The sequence below is a fragment of the Oncorhynchus tshawytscha genome, linkage group LG01, assembly GCF_018296145.1.
Source record: "Oncorhynchus tshawytscha isolate Ot180627B linkage group LG01, Otsh_v2.0, whole genome shotgun sequence".
Lineage (NCBI taxonomy): Eukaryota > Metazoa > Chordata > Actinopteri > Salmoniformes > Salmonidae > Oncorhynchus > Oncorhynchus tshawytscha.
This window is the reverse complement of record NC_056429.1, coordinates 39879987-39897330: the sequence shown is the minus strand read 5'-3', so window position 1 is coordinate 39897330 and position 17344 is coordinate 39879987. Positions and strand designations below refer to the sequence as shown.

The 17344-nt window shown below is 43.5% G+C and overlaps 1 protein-coding gene across 2 annotated transcripts in view; it reads right to left on the bottom strand.

Annotated features, from left to right (window-relative positions):
• Positions 1–13906, bottom strand: part of LOC112250666 (tyrosine-protein kinase JAK1-like) — a 57676-nt gene extending 43770 nt beyond the window's left edge. Inside the window, exons 1-2 of one of the 2 annotated variants that reach the window (XM_042321300.1) lie at positions 13667–13906; positions 4617–4822 (exon numbers count right to left, since the gene is read on the bottom strand). In XM_042321300.1, coding sequence (XP_042177234.1) covers positions 4617–4815 — 199 coding nt within the window. In that variant the 5' untranslated portion in view covers positions 4816–4822; positions 13667–13906. The remainder of the gene's footprint in view (positions 1–4616; positions 4823–13666) is intronic. The other variant, XM_042321306.1, reaches the window with a different exon arrangement.
• Positions 13907–17344: the final 3438 nt, after the last annotated feature.

Below are 17344 nucleotides of genomic sequence, written 5' to 3'. Positions count from 1 at the left end.
AATGGTAGATGTACAGAAGATGAATGTGCAAGTAGAGATACCGGGGTGCAAAGGAGCAAGATAAATAAATAAATACAGTATGGGGATGGGGTAGGTAGATAGATGGGCTGTTTACAGATGGGCTGTTTACAGATGGGCTATGTACAGGTGCAGTGATCTGTGAGCTGCTCTGACAGCTGGTGATTAAAGCTAGTGAGGGAGATATGAGTCTCCAGCTTCAGAGATTTTTGCAGTTCTTTCCAGTCATTGGCAGCAGAGAACTGAAAGGAAAGACGACCAAAGGAGGAATTGGCTTTGGGGGTGACTAGTGAGATATACCTGCTGGAGCGCGTGCTACGAGTGGGTGCTGCTATGGTGACCAGTGAGCTAAGATAAGGCGGGGCTTTACCTAGCAGAGACTTGTAGATACCCTGTAGCCAGTGGGTTTGGCGGCGAGTATGAAGCAAGGGCCAACCAACGAGAGCGTACAGGTCGCAATGGTGGGTAGTGTATGGGGCTTTGGTGACAAAACGGATGGCACTGTGTTAGACTGCATCCAGTTTGTTGAGTAGAGTGTTGACTATTTTATAGATGACATCAGATCGAGGATAGGATGGTCCGAGGGTATGTTTGGCAACATGAGTGAAGGATGCTTTGTTGCGATATAGAAAGCCAATTCTAGATTACATTTTTGATTGGAGATGCTTAATGTAAGTCTGGAAGGAGAGTTTGTCTAGCCAGACACCTAGGTATTTGTAGTGACCAGTGAGCTAGTAGTGATGCTGGACGGGCGAGCAAGGCGGGGGCTTGAATAGCCATTTAGTTTTAGCGTTTAAGAGCAGTTGGAGTCCAGGGAAGGAGAGTTGTATGGCATTGAACCCTGGAGGTTAGCCAGTGTCCAAAAAGGGGGGTTACAGAATGGTGTCGGCGTAGAGGTGTATCAGAGAATCACCAGCAGCAAGAGCAACATCCAGAGTCGGCACGAGGATTGAACCCTGTGGCACCCCCATAGAGACTGCCAGAGGTCCGAACAACAGGTCCTCTGACTTGACACACTGAACTCTATGGTAGTTGGTAGTGAAACCAAGCCTGGGGCTAAGAATTGGTGATTGACAAAACGGGTTTGTTAACTTGGCTGATTCGTTTAAGACCTTAGAAAGACAGCTCTGAAACCAGATTGTAGCAGGATAGATATAATCTGTTTGGTCTGTAGACAGGGTAGGTTTAGGTCTGTAGCAGTTTGGGTCTAGAGTGTCACCCCCTTTGAAGAGGGGGATGACCGCGGCAGCTTTCCAATCTTTGGGATTCTCAGACGATACGAAACAGAGGTTGAACAGGCTAGTAATAGGGGTTGCAACAATTTTGGCAGATCATTTTAGAAAGAGAGGGTCCCGATTGTCTAGCCTGGCTGATTTGTAGGGGTCCAGATTTTGCAGCTCTTTCAGGACATCAGCTATCTGGATTTGGGTAAAGGAGAAATGGTTGGGGCTTTGGCGGTTTGCCGTGGAGGGTGCCGGGCAGTTGACCGGGGTAGGGGTAGCCAGGTGGAAATAATGGTTAGCCGTAGAGAAATACTTACTGAAATTCTCAATTATCGTGGATTTATCGGTGGTAACAGTGTTTCCTAGCCTCAGAGCAGTGCGCAGCTGGGAGGAGGTGCTCTTATTCTCCATGGACTTTACAGCGTCCCAGAACTTTTTTGAGTTAGTACTACAGTATGCAAATTTCTGTTTGAAAAAGCTAGCCTTAGCTTTCCTAACTGTTTGTGTATATTTGTTCCTAAATTCCCTGAAAAGTTGCATATCACAGGGGCTAAATCTCTGCTGTTGAAAACTAAATGTTAGTCTAAAAGAAATGTGAGAATGTCTAGATGCTTTTTATAGTGGAGATCAAGTTTATAAATTGCTTGGCTGGGCTGATGAGACAGTGGATTGCACAGTCCGATGGAACAGAGTAAATAGGCATTTTAACATCACAGAATTAGCCAGTGGTAACTGCGGTTTTAACCAATCAGCATTCAGGATTAGACCCACCCACAGATGAGCCTTTCTGTTTGTTTTGAACTATAAATAGAACATAATATGAGATGGGAAAAGTATAGGGCCATGACACTTCCTCTTTTCTGGGCTCTTTTGTTTTGATGTGAGGGACATAATGTGTGTTAAACTACCTACCACTGACCACACAAGACAGAAAGGTCCTGCACAGACACAGATACAGAATACTTTGGATTAGACTATAAACAGATCATACATTTGTGTTGGCAGCTGCTTTGTTTGTTTAGCCTATAACTGGTGCGTATTTGCATATATAGCCTATGGTAGCTGTGGAGTTTTACTCCTACCGAGTCTTGTTGTTGTCTGTATGTTGTCTGTGTAGGCTTCCTTTCTCTGCTCGCTCTGCAGTACTGGGAAGAAAAGTGTTGGCTTCACACAAGGACGAAATTCCAGAACTCGTCCCGCCCTGAACCAACCCTAACCAGCCACCATCTTGTATTGGAGTCAGTATGTGGCTGAAAGGAACAGCCGGACGGATGAAACCACACTTCTCTTACCCTCTCTTCTACTCTCCCTTTCTAGCACCGATCACGCTGACAGATGTTGTGGAGTTTTTGAGCCAGTATCAGAACAAAGGTATAAATACAGGCCTATAATTTGTCTGTCAAAGATGGAGACTACCAAACCAGCATCTTTTAGAGCTGTAGGAAAACAGGTGCTGGGTGTTAGTATCTTTTCTCATGCGGGATAGCCTAGTAGCTAGGCTACATCAGCTTTGTCTGTATTGTGTGCCTGCTATCTGGCAAGGGAGGAGTATGCAGTATTTACTGTACATGTGGAAGTCAGCAGAGAAGCATAAATTCAGCTACTGTAACAGCCTGCTAATATAGTTAAAACAAAGACATTTGGCATCAGTAAGAGGGTCGTTCCACGCACCCCAAAACAAGAGGTTTACCACACAAAATCATGAAATCATTTCTGTAATCACAAACAAATAAAATTAGCATTCCTGAAACATTATTTTGTTTAAATATAGTTTGATCTCTGATCATTAAAGCTAATTGATTGCACCCAAATTGGTCATTTTCATTTATAGGATTCATATAGCCTAATTTTCAATAAATATAGTACTAGGGTGGCCGATATTGCGATAGCATCGTCTGTCGACAATGATGGACAGCCATCGTTGATGGTGACGACATCGTGATGTGACAGATGATGGTTTAGCCTCATTCTTTACTAGCGCCACTCTGTAAAAAAGCAGGGCAGCAGCAGGGTGACACACAAGTGGCATTCCGAGTAATAGCCTAGTCCTATTTGCTGCACTTAGCTTCTACCCAGGCCTTCAACAATATTATATTTTGTCATGATTTGTCCAGTTAAATTAGATTTTGCGCTATAGCCAAACTGCAGTTTTTTTTGCAGAGTAAAAAATATATATATATATTTTGGCGGAGTGGCCAATGGGGGTGATAGCATCCTATATCACAATTTTTTATGGGTACAAAATCACGATAGGACAATGGTTGACATCTCCCAACCCTATATAGTACCTAATATCCAATTTAGACCGTAATTCTAAATGAGTAAGACATGAGGAATCCAATAAAATCTAAATTGTCATCCTATGTAATGTATATTCCCTGTGAATCTTGTGATTATGTTTTTCCTCTGATCATAGAAATTAGCCATTGAAGTCACTTGCATTAATCTTATCTGTTTCTAACTACAGAAACAATTTCTGTATCATCTGAGATGGTGGGTGTCACGGCTTAGTGAAATGACAAGGAACGACTCATTTGTACGATTGGATTTGCGGGAAGGATTTAGAGTTTATCTTATTTATTAAACAAGGCAAGTCAGTTAAGAACAAATTATTTCTTACAATGACAGCCTACCCCTATTGGACTACCAATCACAGCCAGATGTGATGCAGCCTGGATTCGAACCAGGAACGGCAGTGATGCCTCTTGCGCTGAGATACACTGCCTTAGACCGCTGCACCACTAGTGGGGTCCTTATATATACACACAGTACATGTTGAGCATTGAGACAAAGATCATCCACTGACAAAACACACGTAGGCAATAAAACAAAGCTTCACAAGTAATACATACATCTTTGTAACAATGTCCAATGCCATGTTGTATAGGCCAAGCCTACTGTATGATGTAAATGAGCAGCACACACAATGAAATTAAACATCTATTCCAAAGATACCATTTCTCATTTCTCTACCATTTCTCCTTCTGGTCTCCTAGCTAAGAGTAAACTCATGTGACAGCCTATTCACAGTGGTAACAGTGGACCTCTCTGTTGGCAGACAGGCTCCATCAGGATGGTTCACCACATTTATCCCCAATTAGTTGTAAATGACCATATTTAAGATATATAACTTCTGAATCTTCCTGAAAACTTCCCGCAAATCCAATCGTACAAATACACCCTGTTTGATGCCCTGGTATGCAGACACTCACACACGGGTGCCTACAGGCACACCCACCCACACACGGGTGCCTACAGGCACACACACCCACACATACAGGGATGGACGCAGTTAGGCATGCAACACTCACTTGCAGTCATGCCATACAATACACACACACACACGCTCTTGGCGGGAGGTGAGACAGTACTTACAGCATATTGTGGCGGCCTCGACACACAGTTCCTCGGCGGTGAAGCTGTCTTTGAGGAATCCCAGCTGCGGCATATCTGGCAGGTAAAAATGGATCTCCAGACCCCTCATGGGCACAGTGACGGGACCCTCGGCTCTCCTCGACCTCCTCATCTTCCCACACAGTTGCCTACCCAGCTCCATCACCCCCGGACTTGGCATCCAGACTCTGAAGGTAGAGGCAGAGGGATGGAGATGTCAATACATCAAAGGCAAAACAGAGGGAGTGTGTATGTGTGTCGGGGGTGGGTAACGTATTGATCCAGAGGTGAGCTCACTGTAGCAGTGGTACGGAGTCCAGCATACCCTGATGACTCACGTTGGCTACCCACAACACACACCTACTCAGGCAATGTAATTCACGACACACACACACCTACTGAGATGATCTCACCAAAGCAAACACAAACCTCCTCTGGAGGGAGGTGAGGTAGTTCTCCCTCTGCGTGCAGATCATCCCATTAGTTCTCCCAGCAGCGTTTCCCCTTCCTCTACAGTGGCGCAGGTGGCATCCCTAGTGGCTAGGACAGTTTGTTTCATAACACCCCTAATCAGCCTATCGCGACAGAGCTCTGATCTACTGACTGCTGCTGGGATCAGCAGGATCACACACACACACGTAGGCCTACATGAATCACACACGCACACTGTCGGGGCCAAAGTGTCCTCAGGTCCTGCTGAAGTCTTATCAGCCTGTGAGAACCCCGCTCCACACCCACGGTGTATTCATTAGTCTACAGTGCTGAGAAACGGTTAACAGTGCAGCAACGGCGGGAAAAAATGGATTGCTGCGATGAACCGATACCTGCAGTTCATCAAGGATGGCTGAAGACGGCACAATAGTTGCTGGGCAAAGTGCTAACGCCAAACGCTACGTTAGACAATACACATTCTGTATTTTATAGTCCACATTCTGTACTGTATTTTAAAGGCATGTGGCCTTCAAACGCTTGTCATGAGGTCATCCTTCACATCCAAACCATGTAGACCCAGGCCGACACTCTGCATCTGCCACAACTGAACTACTGTACGTTACACTGGCAACAAAAAAAAGACACCTCAGAGGTAGGCTAGGCTACATTCTATTACTGTACTATCCTTCAACACATGATGAAAGTTTGGATGAGTCAGATGACTGCGTTTTCCTTAGGATTTCTTTCAGCAGCGGTAGCAAAGTTAGCCGGCGTGGCCAACGGCGCCAAAGGTTTTAGAGGCCCTCCTCTTTGGCCACCGAGGCAACAGTTTGCAGTTTTAAAGCTGCTTTCCTGCAATTCTACACATCGTGCCATGAGGCTGAGAGAAGATTTGCCATGGCTTATGTTGTGTTCTTATGCTATCTGAGTGACTCAAACATTGTAACACAATCAATAGTGAGTCAACATGTTGTTTTCAGCACTTTTTGTTCCTCGTCTCTCTGCAGCAGACATAGTAAGCAATATGTTTGAAAGATCAAATATCAAATCGCAATACATATAGAATTGTGAAAAATTGCAATACATATCGCATTGGTACCTAAGTATCGTGATAATATGGTACGGTGAGTTCCCTGGCAGATCCCAGGCCTGCTACCTCACTCTCCACCCAAGGTGCATGAATGGAGGAGCAAACTGAAGTGAAGAGGAAATTCAGAAACTCTTGGGAGGGCATCAATAAAGAAGCATTTGATCAACTTCCACTGCCCTCCAAGAGTTGCTGAATTTGCTCTTCACAGGGATCAGTCTGGAGTGAACGGTTTTTCGTGGCCGGTGATTTCAATGCAGGGAAAGTGCAATCCGTTTTACCTCATTTTTACAAGCATGTCATCTGTGTAACTCGAGGCAACAAAATTCTAGATCACTTTACTCCACACATACAAGGCTCTCCCTCACACTCCATTTGGCAAATCTGGCCATAACTCTATCCTCCTGATTTCTGCTTACAAGCAAAAACTCAAAAACAGGATGTACCAGTGACATGCTCAATACGAAAGCACAGATTGAACATTGAGACTGATATTTCATATGTATAAATGTGAAGAAATGCCAAGCGCATGCCACTCACTACCAAATATGGTAGTGAGAGGAAGCTCAGTTGCCGTAAATGGATGGATTTTGTCCGAAACTGCACATTTTCTCATCAATGAAACATTTGATCTCAATACAATATTTTGGTTCCCCAAACAAGAATCGAACAGAGTGTATTAAGTTGTGTGGACTTTACCCTTTGCCATTGTTTTTAAAAAATTGCGTTGTTAAGGAGTGCAAAGGCAAATTTAGCTATTACACACTTGCATTTCACAGAGTAGGTGTTCCCTAACAGACATATGCAAATGCAGGCTGGAACGGGCAAATAGGATCTCGCTAGCTCGTGCTGGTCTCTTCCCTCCTCCTTGCTTGTTCTGCCCACTATAACTAATTTGATCACATTGGAAATGACAGGCTGTGGTCTATCTTGGTTTAGTTCTAAAGAATCTTTGACGGAAGTGGACAAACGAAGCGGGTGCTAAGCTACCGGACTGTTTCGCTAGCACAGACTGGAATATGTTCTCGGATTCACCCAATAACATTGAGGAGTTTACCACATCAAATAAAAATAAATGTTATGTGCTGAATACAACAGGTGTAGACTTTACTGTGAAATGCTTACTTATGAGGTGTCCCTCTTTATTTGAAAAACATTTTTTACCCCTTTTTCTCCCCAACTTCCTGATATCCAATTGGTAGTTACAGTCTTGTCCCATCGCTGCAACTCGGACTCGGGTGAGGCGAAAGTTGTGAGCTATGCTTCCTCCAAAACACAACCCTGCCAAGCTGTACTGCTTCTTGGCACACTGCCCGCTTAACCCTGAAGCCAGCCACACCAATGTGTCGGAGGAAACATCGTAGAGCTGGTAACCGAAGTCAGCGTGCATGCGCCTGGCCGCCACAAGGAGTTGCTAGAATGCGATGGGACAAGGATATCCCAGCTGGACAAACCCTCCCCTAATCCGGAATAATTGTGCGCCGCCTCATGTGTCTCCTGGTTGCGGCCGGCTGCGACACAGCCCAGCAGCTAACCCGGATCTGTAGTGACGCCTCTGACATTTCAGCTTTTAATGTTGAATTAATTTGTAAACATTTCTAAAAACACAATTCCACCTTGACAATATCGGGTATTGTGTGTTGGCTAGTGACAAAATCTCAGGCTACAACACAACAAAATGTGGAAAAAGTCAAGCGCAAGTACGACGTCATCCCCACAGTGACAGTACGTACAGTGTCTTCATAAAGTATTCATACCCCTCAACGTATTCCACAATTTGCTGTGTTACAGACTGAAAAAAAATTCTACCCCGTAATGACAAAGTGAAAACATGTTCTTAGAAATGTCTGCAAATTTATTGCAAGTAAAATACAGAACTATCTCATGTACATAAGTATTCAAACCCCATTGTTATGACACTCCAAATGGAGCTCAGGTGCATCCAATTGTCTTTGATCATCCTTGATTGGAGTCCACCTGTGGCTAATTAAATTATTTGGACATGATTTAGAAATAATCTGTGTATATAAGGTCCCACAGTTGACAGTGCATTTTAGAGCAGAAACTATACCATGAAGTCCAAGGAACTGTCCAAAGATCTCTAAGATAGAATTGTGATGAGGCATATACTGTATCTGGGGAAGGGTATAAAACTATTTCTAGAGTGTTGAAAGTTTCCAAGAGCTTAGAGCTGGCAGTCCGACCAAATTGAGCAACCGGACAAGAAGGACCTTGGTCCGAGAGGTGACCAAGAACTCAATGGGCGGCTGGTAGCCAAGTGATTAGAGCGTTGGGCCAGTAACTGAAAGGTTGCTGGATCGAATCCTCGAGCTGACAAGGTAAAAATCTGTCGTTCTGCCTCTGAGCAAGGCGGTTAACCCACGGCCGAAGACGTGGATGTTCGTTTAAGGCAGCCCCTCGCACCTCTCTGATTCAGAGGGGTTGGGGTAAATGCGAAAGACACATTTCATTTGAATCTCCCTTTCCCAATGACCACTCTGACAGAACTATAGAGTTTATTGGCTGAAATGGGAGAACCTACCAGAAGAACAACATTCTCTACAGCACTTCACCAATCTGGGCTTTATGGGAGAGTGACCAAATGGAAGCCAATCCTGAGAAAAAAGCACATGGCAGCACGCCTGGATTTTGCAAAAAAGGCATGTGAAAGACAGGATATAAGGCAAAAGATTGTGGTCTGATGACACATACATTTAACTTTGGCCTGAATGCAAGGTGCTATGTCTGTAGAAAGACATGTCATGACCTGTCTAACACCATCCCTACCGTGAAGCATAGTGGTAGCAGCATGCTGTGGGGATGCTTTTCAGCAGCAGGGACCAATGAATGGAGGCAAATACAAGCAAATCCTTGATGAGAACCTGCTTCGGAATGCAAATGACCTAAGACTGGGGGCAAAGATTTACGTTCCAACAGGACAATGACCCCAAGCATACAGCCAAACCAACTCTGGTATTATTCAGAACAAGAATATGATAGTCCTTGAGTGACCCACACTTGAATCCCATTGAAAATCTATGGAAAGACTTGAAGATTGCTGGTCACAGCCGCTCCCCAACTAACTTAACAGAGCATGAGAAAATCTGCAAGGAAGAATGGGAGAAAATCCCCAAATACAGATGTGCAAAGCTTATACAGACATACCCAAGATGAGTCAAAGCTGATATAGATACAGACATACCCAAGATGAGTCAAAGCTGTAATCGACCCCAAAGGTGGTCTTCCAAAGTATTGACTCAGGGGTGTGAATACTTAAGTGACTTAGATATCTTTATTTCAAAGTCAATAAATATGCAAATATTTCTAAAAACATGTTTTGACTTCGACATTATGGGGTATTGTGTGTACAAGGGGGAGAAAATACTGTAAGCTTTCCGAAGGCACAGTATATGTACATACAGTTAAAGTCGGAAGTTTACATACATAAATCAGTCAAGACATAAGAATAAAAATTGTAGACCTCCACAAGTCTGGTTCATCCTTGGGAGCAATTTCCAAACGCCGAAGGTACCACGTTCATTAACATGGGAGCATGCAGCAGTCATACCGCTCAGGAAGGAGACGTGTTCTGTCTCCTAGAGATGAACGTACTTTGGTGCGCAAAGTGCAAATCAATCCCAGAACAACAGCAAAGGACCTTGTGAAGATCCTGGAGGAAACAGGTACAAAAGTATCTATATCCACAGTAAAACGAGTCCTATATCGACATAACCTGAAAGGCAGCTCGGTAAGGAAGAAGCCACTGCTCCAAAACCACCATAAATAAAGCCAGACAACGGTTTGCAACTGCACATGGGGATGAAGATCACCTCCAAAGCCCAGTACATCCCCAGTACACCTTGCGGAGTGTGTCATCGTTCCGGCACCATCTGTGCCTGCTCTACGCACCAGGTCTCCAGTGCGCCTCCACAGCCCAGTACGCCCTGTGCCTCCTCCTCGCACACTCCCTTAAGTGCGCTTTCCCAGTCAGGTACGTCCTGTGCCTGCTCCCCGCACTCGTCCTGAAGTGCGTGTCACCAGTCCGGTGCCACCTGTGCCGGCCCCACGCATCAGGCCTCCAGGGCGCCTCCCCAGTCCAGAGCCTCCTTCGAAGGTTCCCAGTCCAGAGCCTCCAGCGAGGGTTCCTAGTCCAGAGCCTCCTGTGGGGGTTTCTAGTCCAGAGCCTCCTGTGGGGGATTCTAGTCCAGAGCCTCCAGTGAGGGTTCCTAGTCCAGAGCCTCCTGCGAGGGTTCCCAGTCCAGAGCCTCCAGTGAGGGTTTCCAGTCCGGAGCCTCCAATTATGATCCACAGACTGGAGTCAGGCGTCGATCCATGGTCTAGAGCCTCCGGCGATGATCCACGGTCCGGTTCTTCCGGCGACGTTCCACGGTCCGGAGCCTCCGGCGGTGATCCACAGTCCGGTTCCTCCGGTGACGATCCACGGTCCGGAGTCTCCGGCGACGATCCACTATCCGGAGCTTCCACCGACGATCCCCGCACCAGAGTCGCCACCGACGCTGACGGATCCACGAGCGGAGCGGGGACGACGTCCTGCACCGGAGCCACCACCGAGGCTAGATGCCCACCCGGAGTCAGGTCTTGCAGCGGGAGTCCGCACCTTTGGGGAGGGGTACTGAGAGCCTTTTATTCTCTAATTTGGTTAGGTCGGGATGTGACTAGGGTGGGTACTCTAGTTTTTCTATTTCTATGTTGGCCTGGTATGGTTCCCAATCAGAGGCAGCTGTCTATCGTTGTCTCTGATTGGGGATCATATTTAGGCAGCCTTTTCCCACTGAGTTTTTGTGGGATCTTGTTTCTGTGTAGTTGCCTGTTGAGCACTGCTTGAGCTTCACGTATTGTTTATTCTTCTTTGTTGTTTTTGTGAGTTTCTTTTAATTAAACATGTGGAACTCTACGTATGCTGCGCCTTGGTCCGTTATTTCATTAGACGATCGTGACATAATCCAAGTTTATAATTTTAAAAGGCTAATTGATCATTAGAAAAACCTTCTGCAATTATGTTAGCACAGCTGATAATTGTTGGCCTGATTAAAGAAGCAATAAAACTGGCCTTCTTTAGACTAGTTGAGTATCTGGAGCATTAGCATTTGTGGGTTCGATTACAGGCTCAAAATGGCCAGAAACAAAGGACTTTCTTCTGAAACTCGTCAGTCTATTCCTGTTTTGAGAAATGAAGGCTATTCCATGCGAGAAATTGCCAAGAAACTGAAGATCTCGTACAACGTTGTGTACTACTGTGCACCTTCACAGAACAGCACAAACTGTCTCTAAACAGAATAGAAGGGGTGGGAGGCCCCGGTGCCCAACTGAGCAAGAGGACAAGTACATTAGAGTTTCTAGTTTGAGAAAGACGCCTCACAAGTCCTCAACTGGCAGCTTCATTCAATAGCACCCGCAAAACACCAGTCTCAACGACAACAGTGAAGAGGCGACTCCAGGATGCTGGCCTACTAGGCAGAGTTACAGAGAAAAAGCCATATTTCAGACTGGCCAATAAAGAAAAGATTAAGTTGGGCAAAAGAACACGGACACTGGACAGAGGAACTCTCTCCTCTCCCTCCAGGAGGGAACTCTGCTGTTACCAAGCGAATGCTTGATTTTGGAAGAAGCTAATCACAGCTGCATAGCTAACTAACTATGAAATTAACAAACCAAATGCACAACTTGTCCGTTCTCAAAAGGCTCTGGTCTCTCATTGTTGTGTGCTTGTAAACAAACACCATGTGACTGGGTACTACCGGTAAGCTTAATAATGAAAAATTATGTGACAGGTGAAATCAAGAATGTGATCTTCTTTATCTCCTAACATATTACACAAGTTGACTGCAGGTATTTACTTAAAAAGTAGCTTCAAATGTATTTAAAAACTTCAAAAAGAGAGAGTTTCCTAATTTTACATTTGCTAAATTGCAATTTGTGGGAAAACCCTGTTCTAAAAGACACACCTGATGCGAGCCGTTTCATATGACAGATTAACATCTCAATTAGAAATTTAGAAAGAGGGAAAACATAGATATGCAACAACTAGGATGGTTGTCAATAGGACTAGGATTGTGCCTTTGGCTTCTGGACAACGAAAGAAAGTTGATATGAAAACCAGTAGAACAGGAGAGAAATGCTATGAAACCTTTTTGGTTACTAGCTTAGCTGTTGTTGTTAGCTGATTTGTGCTGCTCTTCTCTTTCCCACTGCTCCACACAGACTGTGTCTGTGAGTTGCATAGCAACGAGTCTCCGCTCTGGCTTGCTGGAGGCTCACTCTGACTAGAGACAGCCATTAACTCAACTAACTCCATAAACTCACTTTACATGACTATTTTCTGTAAAATAATAATTCTGGTCGACCAAGACACTGTTCCTGTTTTATGACTGAGGAGATTTGTCAAATTCGGATACCAAATTAATTCCACAAAGTTATGCAAATTAACCTTCAAACTGATAAGCATGACCGGTCAAATTATTATTTTTCCGGTGGCTAACCGACTAACGGTTAACATCCCTAGCCCTAAGTCTTTTATTTTCTTCACTAATCAGAATTTAAAAAGGTTCACTATGCAGAAATTGCTAAAAAAAATTATAATAGTTTGCCTAATTTCAGTTTTTGGCAAAACAAGAAAGTTTAGATCAGGGTTTCCAAAACTCTATACTCGGTACCCCGCTGGGTGCATGTTTTGGTTTTTACCCTAGCACTACACAGCTGATTGAAATAATCAACTAATCATCAAGCTTTGATCATTTCAATCCACTGTGTAGTGTTAGGGCAAAAAAACTAAATGTGCACCGCTTGGGGTCCCGAGGACTGAGTTTGAGAAACGCTGGTGTAATCATTGTACCACCTAAACCCCTGTGAAATATATTTTCTATAACCACAATATTGTATTTTTAGCTGGTGTACAAAACCAAAAGCATAGAAATAGCACACAAAGAACAGATCTACTGCTTCTTAGATTTGCTTTCGAAAAGAATGAAAGATCTATAAAGATCTATAAGTAACATGTATATGTGAATTTGGTCAGGTCAACTAAAAAGTTATTGTTATTGAAATGTTTATAAGCTGAAATGTCGTTACCATTGTCGTTACCATTGGCAGCCATTTTGAATTCTGATTTCTGGCTAATTTTGAAATGAGCATATATTCTGAGGGATGTTTGTACAAAATGTCATGCCTTTATCTGCTGCATAACCATTTTTATAGTCAAATACCAGCTGTTATGGCAGCCATTTTGGATTTTCGCGATAACTCGCTTCCTGGTTAAATTTGACATGGGCACCCCTTCTAGGAGGTTTTCAGGCACCCCTTCTAGGATGTTTTCACATCACCTTGTTTGTACCAAATTTGATGCTTGTATCTGCTTCGTAACGTTTTTTTCCACTAAGGCCCAGGAATAATAATATTCAAGCTAAAGTTAATAGGATATCGGATAGCTAGCCTGGATATGTGGCATTTTACTCAATATCAATAATCACATATTTGATATGTTAACGTTACTCACCTAGCGAGCTATCCAAGTCTAACGTTACTTCCCTATCGTTTTGTTCATAGATCCAGAATAGAATTATCCGTTGTGAAACTATAAAGACTGACTTAATCTTGACAAAATCCGTAGGTATGGGAATATTCCAAACGAAAAAAAAATTGTCCGACGAGTTTCTTTCCCTTCTGGTCGAGAGCAAATTCATAATCTTTCTAACCCTTCCTGTCAAGTAACGTCCCTCTTCCCGAAAATAATGCAACTGCAAGCTCAGCTTCACGCATTCTGATTGGTGCACTGCTCCTTCAGTCAAGTGATACTGTGTAGCCCACTGACACTATTTTATGTTGTTAACCCTAGAATGGATCAGCATTACAGTTAACTGAATGGCATCACATCCATTGTAATGTAGCAGAAGCTGTGTGTGTGTGTGTGTGTGTGTGTGTGTGTGTGTGTGTGTGTGTGTGTGTGTGTGTGTGTGTGTGTGTGTGTGTGTGTGTGTGTGTGTGTGTGGTCTTGTTATTCTATCCTCGTGGGGACTGGAAATTCCTCAAAATCCCCACAAGGATAATAAAACAAGGAAAACTGTCCCTAGTGGGGACATTTCCCACGTCCCCATGAGGAAAAAGGTTATTTTACATTTAGGGGTTGGATTAGGGCTTTCTGGTTAGCGTGTCCGCCCTGAGATTGGAAGGTGGTGAGTTTGATCCCTGTCCAAATCATACAAAAAAACTTTAAAAATGGGACCTGATGCATCTCTGCTTGGCATTCAGCATTAAGGAGATAGATTGGGGTAAGGCCCTGCGATAGCCTAGCGCCATGTCCAGTGGGTGTACTTGTACATCAAGCTGCCTCACACTACAGAAACAGGAGGTAGTCCCCTGCCCTATGAGCTGTTCCGGCTCGCACAAACCAAGGCTACTTATATACTTACTTTTTAGGGTTAGAATTAGGGTTAGGGGTTAAGGTAAAGTTGAGGTTTTAGGGAAAATAGGATTTTGAATGTAAATACATTTCAGGTCCCCATGAGGACAGAAGAATAAGTGTGTGTGCATGTGCGAGTGTATGTGTGTGTGTGTGTGTGTGTGTGTGTGTGTGTGTGTGTGTGTGTGTGTGTGTGTGTGTGTGTGTGTGTGTGTGTGTGCAGAGTATTGCCATTGGGGATGAAACCATTCCTTATATTTTATGGGAGGTAATTAGGAAATTATTAAAAACATTCATAACATTTCACCCATGAGGCCACTCGTGACTTGACTGCATGAAAGGGCTACAATACACACAAAGGGGTTTGAGAAAATAATTATAAATGTCATAAAAGCCTACACAAAATGCATTCGGGCAGGTAGAGTTCTCCTGGCATCCGCCAAACCCAGATTCATCCATCGGACAGCCAGATGGTGAAGCGTGATTCATCACTCCAGAGAATGTGTTTCCCCTGCTCCAGAGTCCAATGGCGGCGAGCTTTACACCACTCCAGCTGACACTTGGCATTGCGCATGGTGATCTTAGCCTTGTGTGAGGCTGCTCTGCCATGGAAACCAATTTCATGAAGCTCCCAACGAAAAATGATTGTGCTGACGTTACTTCCAGAGGCAGTTTGGAACTCAGTAGTAGTGAGTGATGCAACCGAGGACAGACGCTTCAGTAGTCGGTGGTCCCATTCTGTAAGCTTGTGTGCCACTTCGCAGCTGAGCCATTGTTGTACCTAGTGGTTTCCACTTCACAATAACAGCACTTACAGTTGACCGGGGCACATCTAGCGGGACATAAAGTTGACAAACTGCCTTGTTGGATTGGTGGCATCCTATGATGGTGCCACAATGAAAGTCTCTGAGCTTTTCAGGATGGCTATTCTACTGCCAATGTTTCGCTATGGAGATTGCATGGTGGTGTGCTCGATTTTATACACCTGTCAGCAACGGGTGTGGCTGAAATAACCAAATTAATTTGAAGTGGTATCCACATACTTTGTATATATAGTGTATCTTGCCTCTTTACCAGGCACTCAATGCAAACACACTCTGACTCTAAAAGCAATTCCATATTGAATTTACAACACATGGAATGTTTAACAAAATCAATTCCTGACTGTTACGGTAATATCGTCAAAATTCCATCCAGTTGTGTGTTACATGAAACATTGATTGTCCTTGGTAAGGAACATACAGTCACAATCCTGTTTGTATCTGACCCTGTTAATCAATAACTTACATATTTAATTCATGACCCATAGCTTTATCTGTTCAAAAGATGAGAAAAGGCTCATGGAAACTGACCATCCTCCTAGTGAGGTGGGAGGAAATAGAGAGCCAGGTCCTTTAAGATGGGACAGGGACGGGAGGTTCCGTTTGCCAGTAGTGGAGGTACTTCCCGTCTCCCATATCTGATGTGTTAAAACTGAGTTAAGTTTGCCGGAAATCATAGGCAGATATTTCCCAAGAATGTTTTAGACACTGACACAAATAAAAATTGCCACATCTATCTATCTGTAATCGGCCTATATGTATTACAAGCTTACTAGTTAAAACCTAACTTTTAAAATACTGTATGCTGGTACGTAGGCCACTAGGTATGTGAAAATGTGAGCATCTATTTAGATGATTTTGACAACATATACAGTATGATTGATAGCACAATTCATATCAAACATAGTTACGAAAGTGTCTATCACTTAAGTGCTTATTAAGAAGGCTACTCATTATGAGACTTTGTGGTGTTGAATAACAATGATTTTATAGCTTTCATCTGGAACATCCAGACTCACAGATATCCTTAGGGTCTCCAGTAAACTGAAAGAAAGGCAAGGGAAGGGAATGGAATGTCCTTACAGTGTAGTAAATGAAAAGCAAAGACCATAGGTAACCATCAACTAACCACTACTTTCTCAGCTATAAGAGAAGATAAAGCTGATATTTAGTTTAAAAATAGGGATATGAAACAGAATTCAATAGCAGGTATAAGAAGTTGACTTTTATTTACAGTTATTTGTTTACATTTATCTGTCGGCGTTTTTATTAATTACCCGAATTGATGTTCCACTGATTGACATATCCTCCACAGTCAAATTGTGCGATTACGGTTCAAAAACCTTTCTCACCCTCAAAACCATTTACAACTTCGATCAGTCCAGTTAAACCAAACCGTGAGGGAGGGGACAGACATTGAAAAGGAGGGGGGTTATAGGAGGGGAGAATGAGAGAAGGGGAATGTGGGGGCAGAGAGAGGGGGAGAGAAAAAGATGTGGCGTGATCTTTTGGTTATCTGTCTGGGGGGGATTTCCGCATTGACTTCCTGTATGTCTAACGTTCTAAAGACGTGTCAAACCGGAGTCTTATGTTAATACCTCAAATCTTAGGTTATTTATATTCTTCAATCATACTAAAAATGTATTAATAACTTTTACAACTATGTTTGTATCTATTATGTAGTGGTGTAAAGTAATTAACAAAATATACTTTAAAGTACTACATAAGCAGTATTTCTGTGTACTATATCTATACTTGACTATTTATATTTTTGACAAATTTTACTTTTTATCTACTACATTCCTAAAGAAAATAATGTACTTTTTACTCCATTTATTTTCCCTGACACCCAAAGCACCTTACATGTTGAGTGCTTAGCAGGATAGGAATACCGTCCAATTCAGACACTTCTCAAGAAAACATCCTTACTGCCTCTGATCTGACGGACTCACTA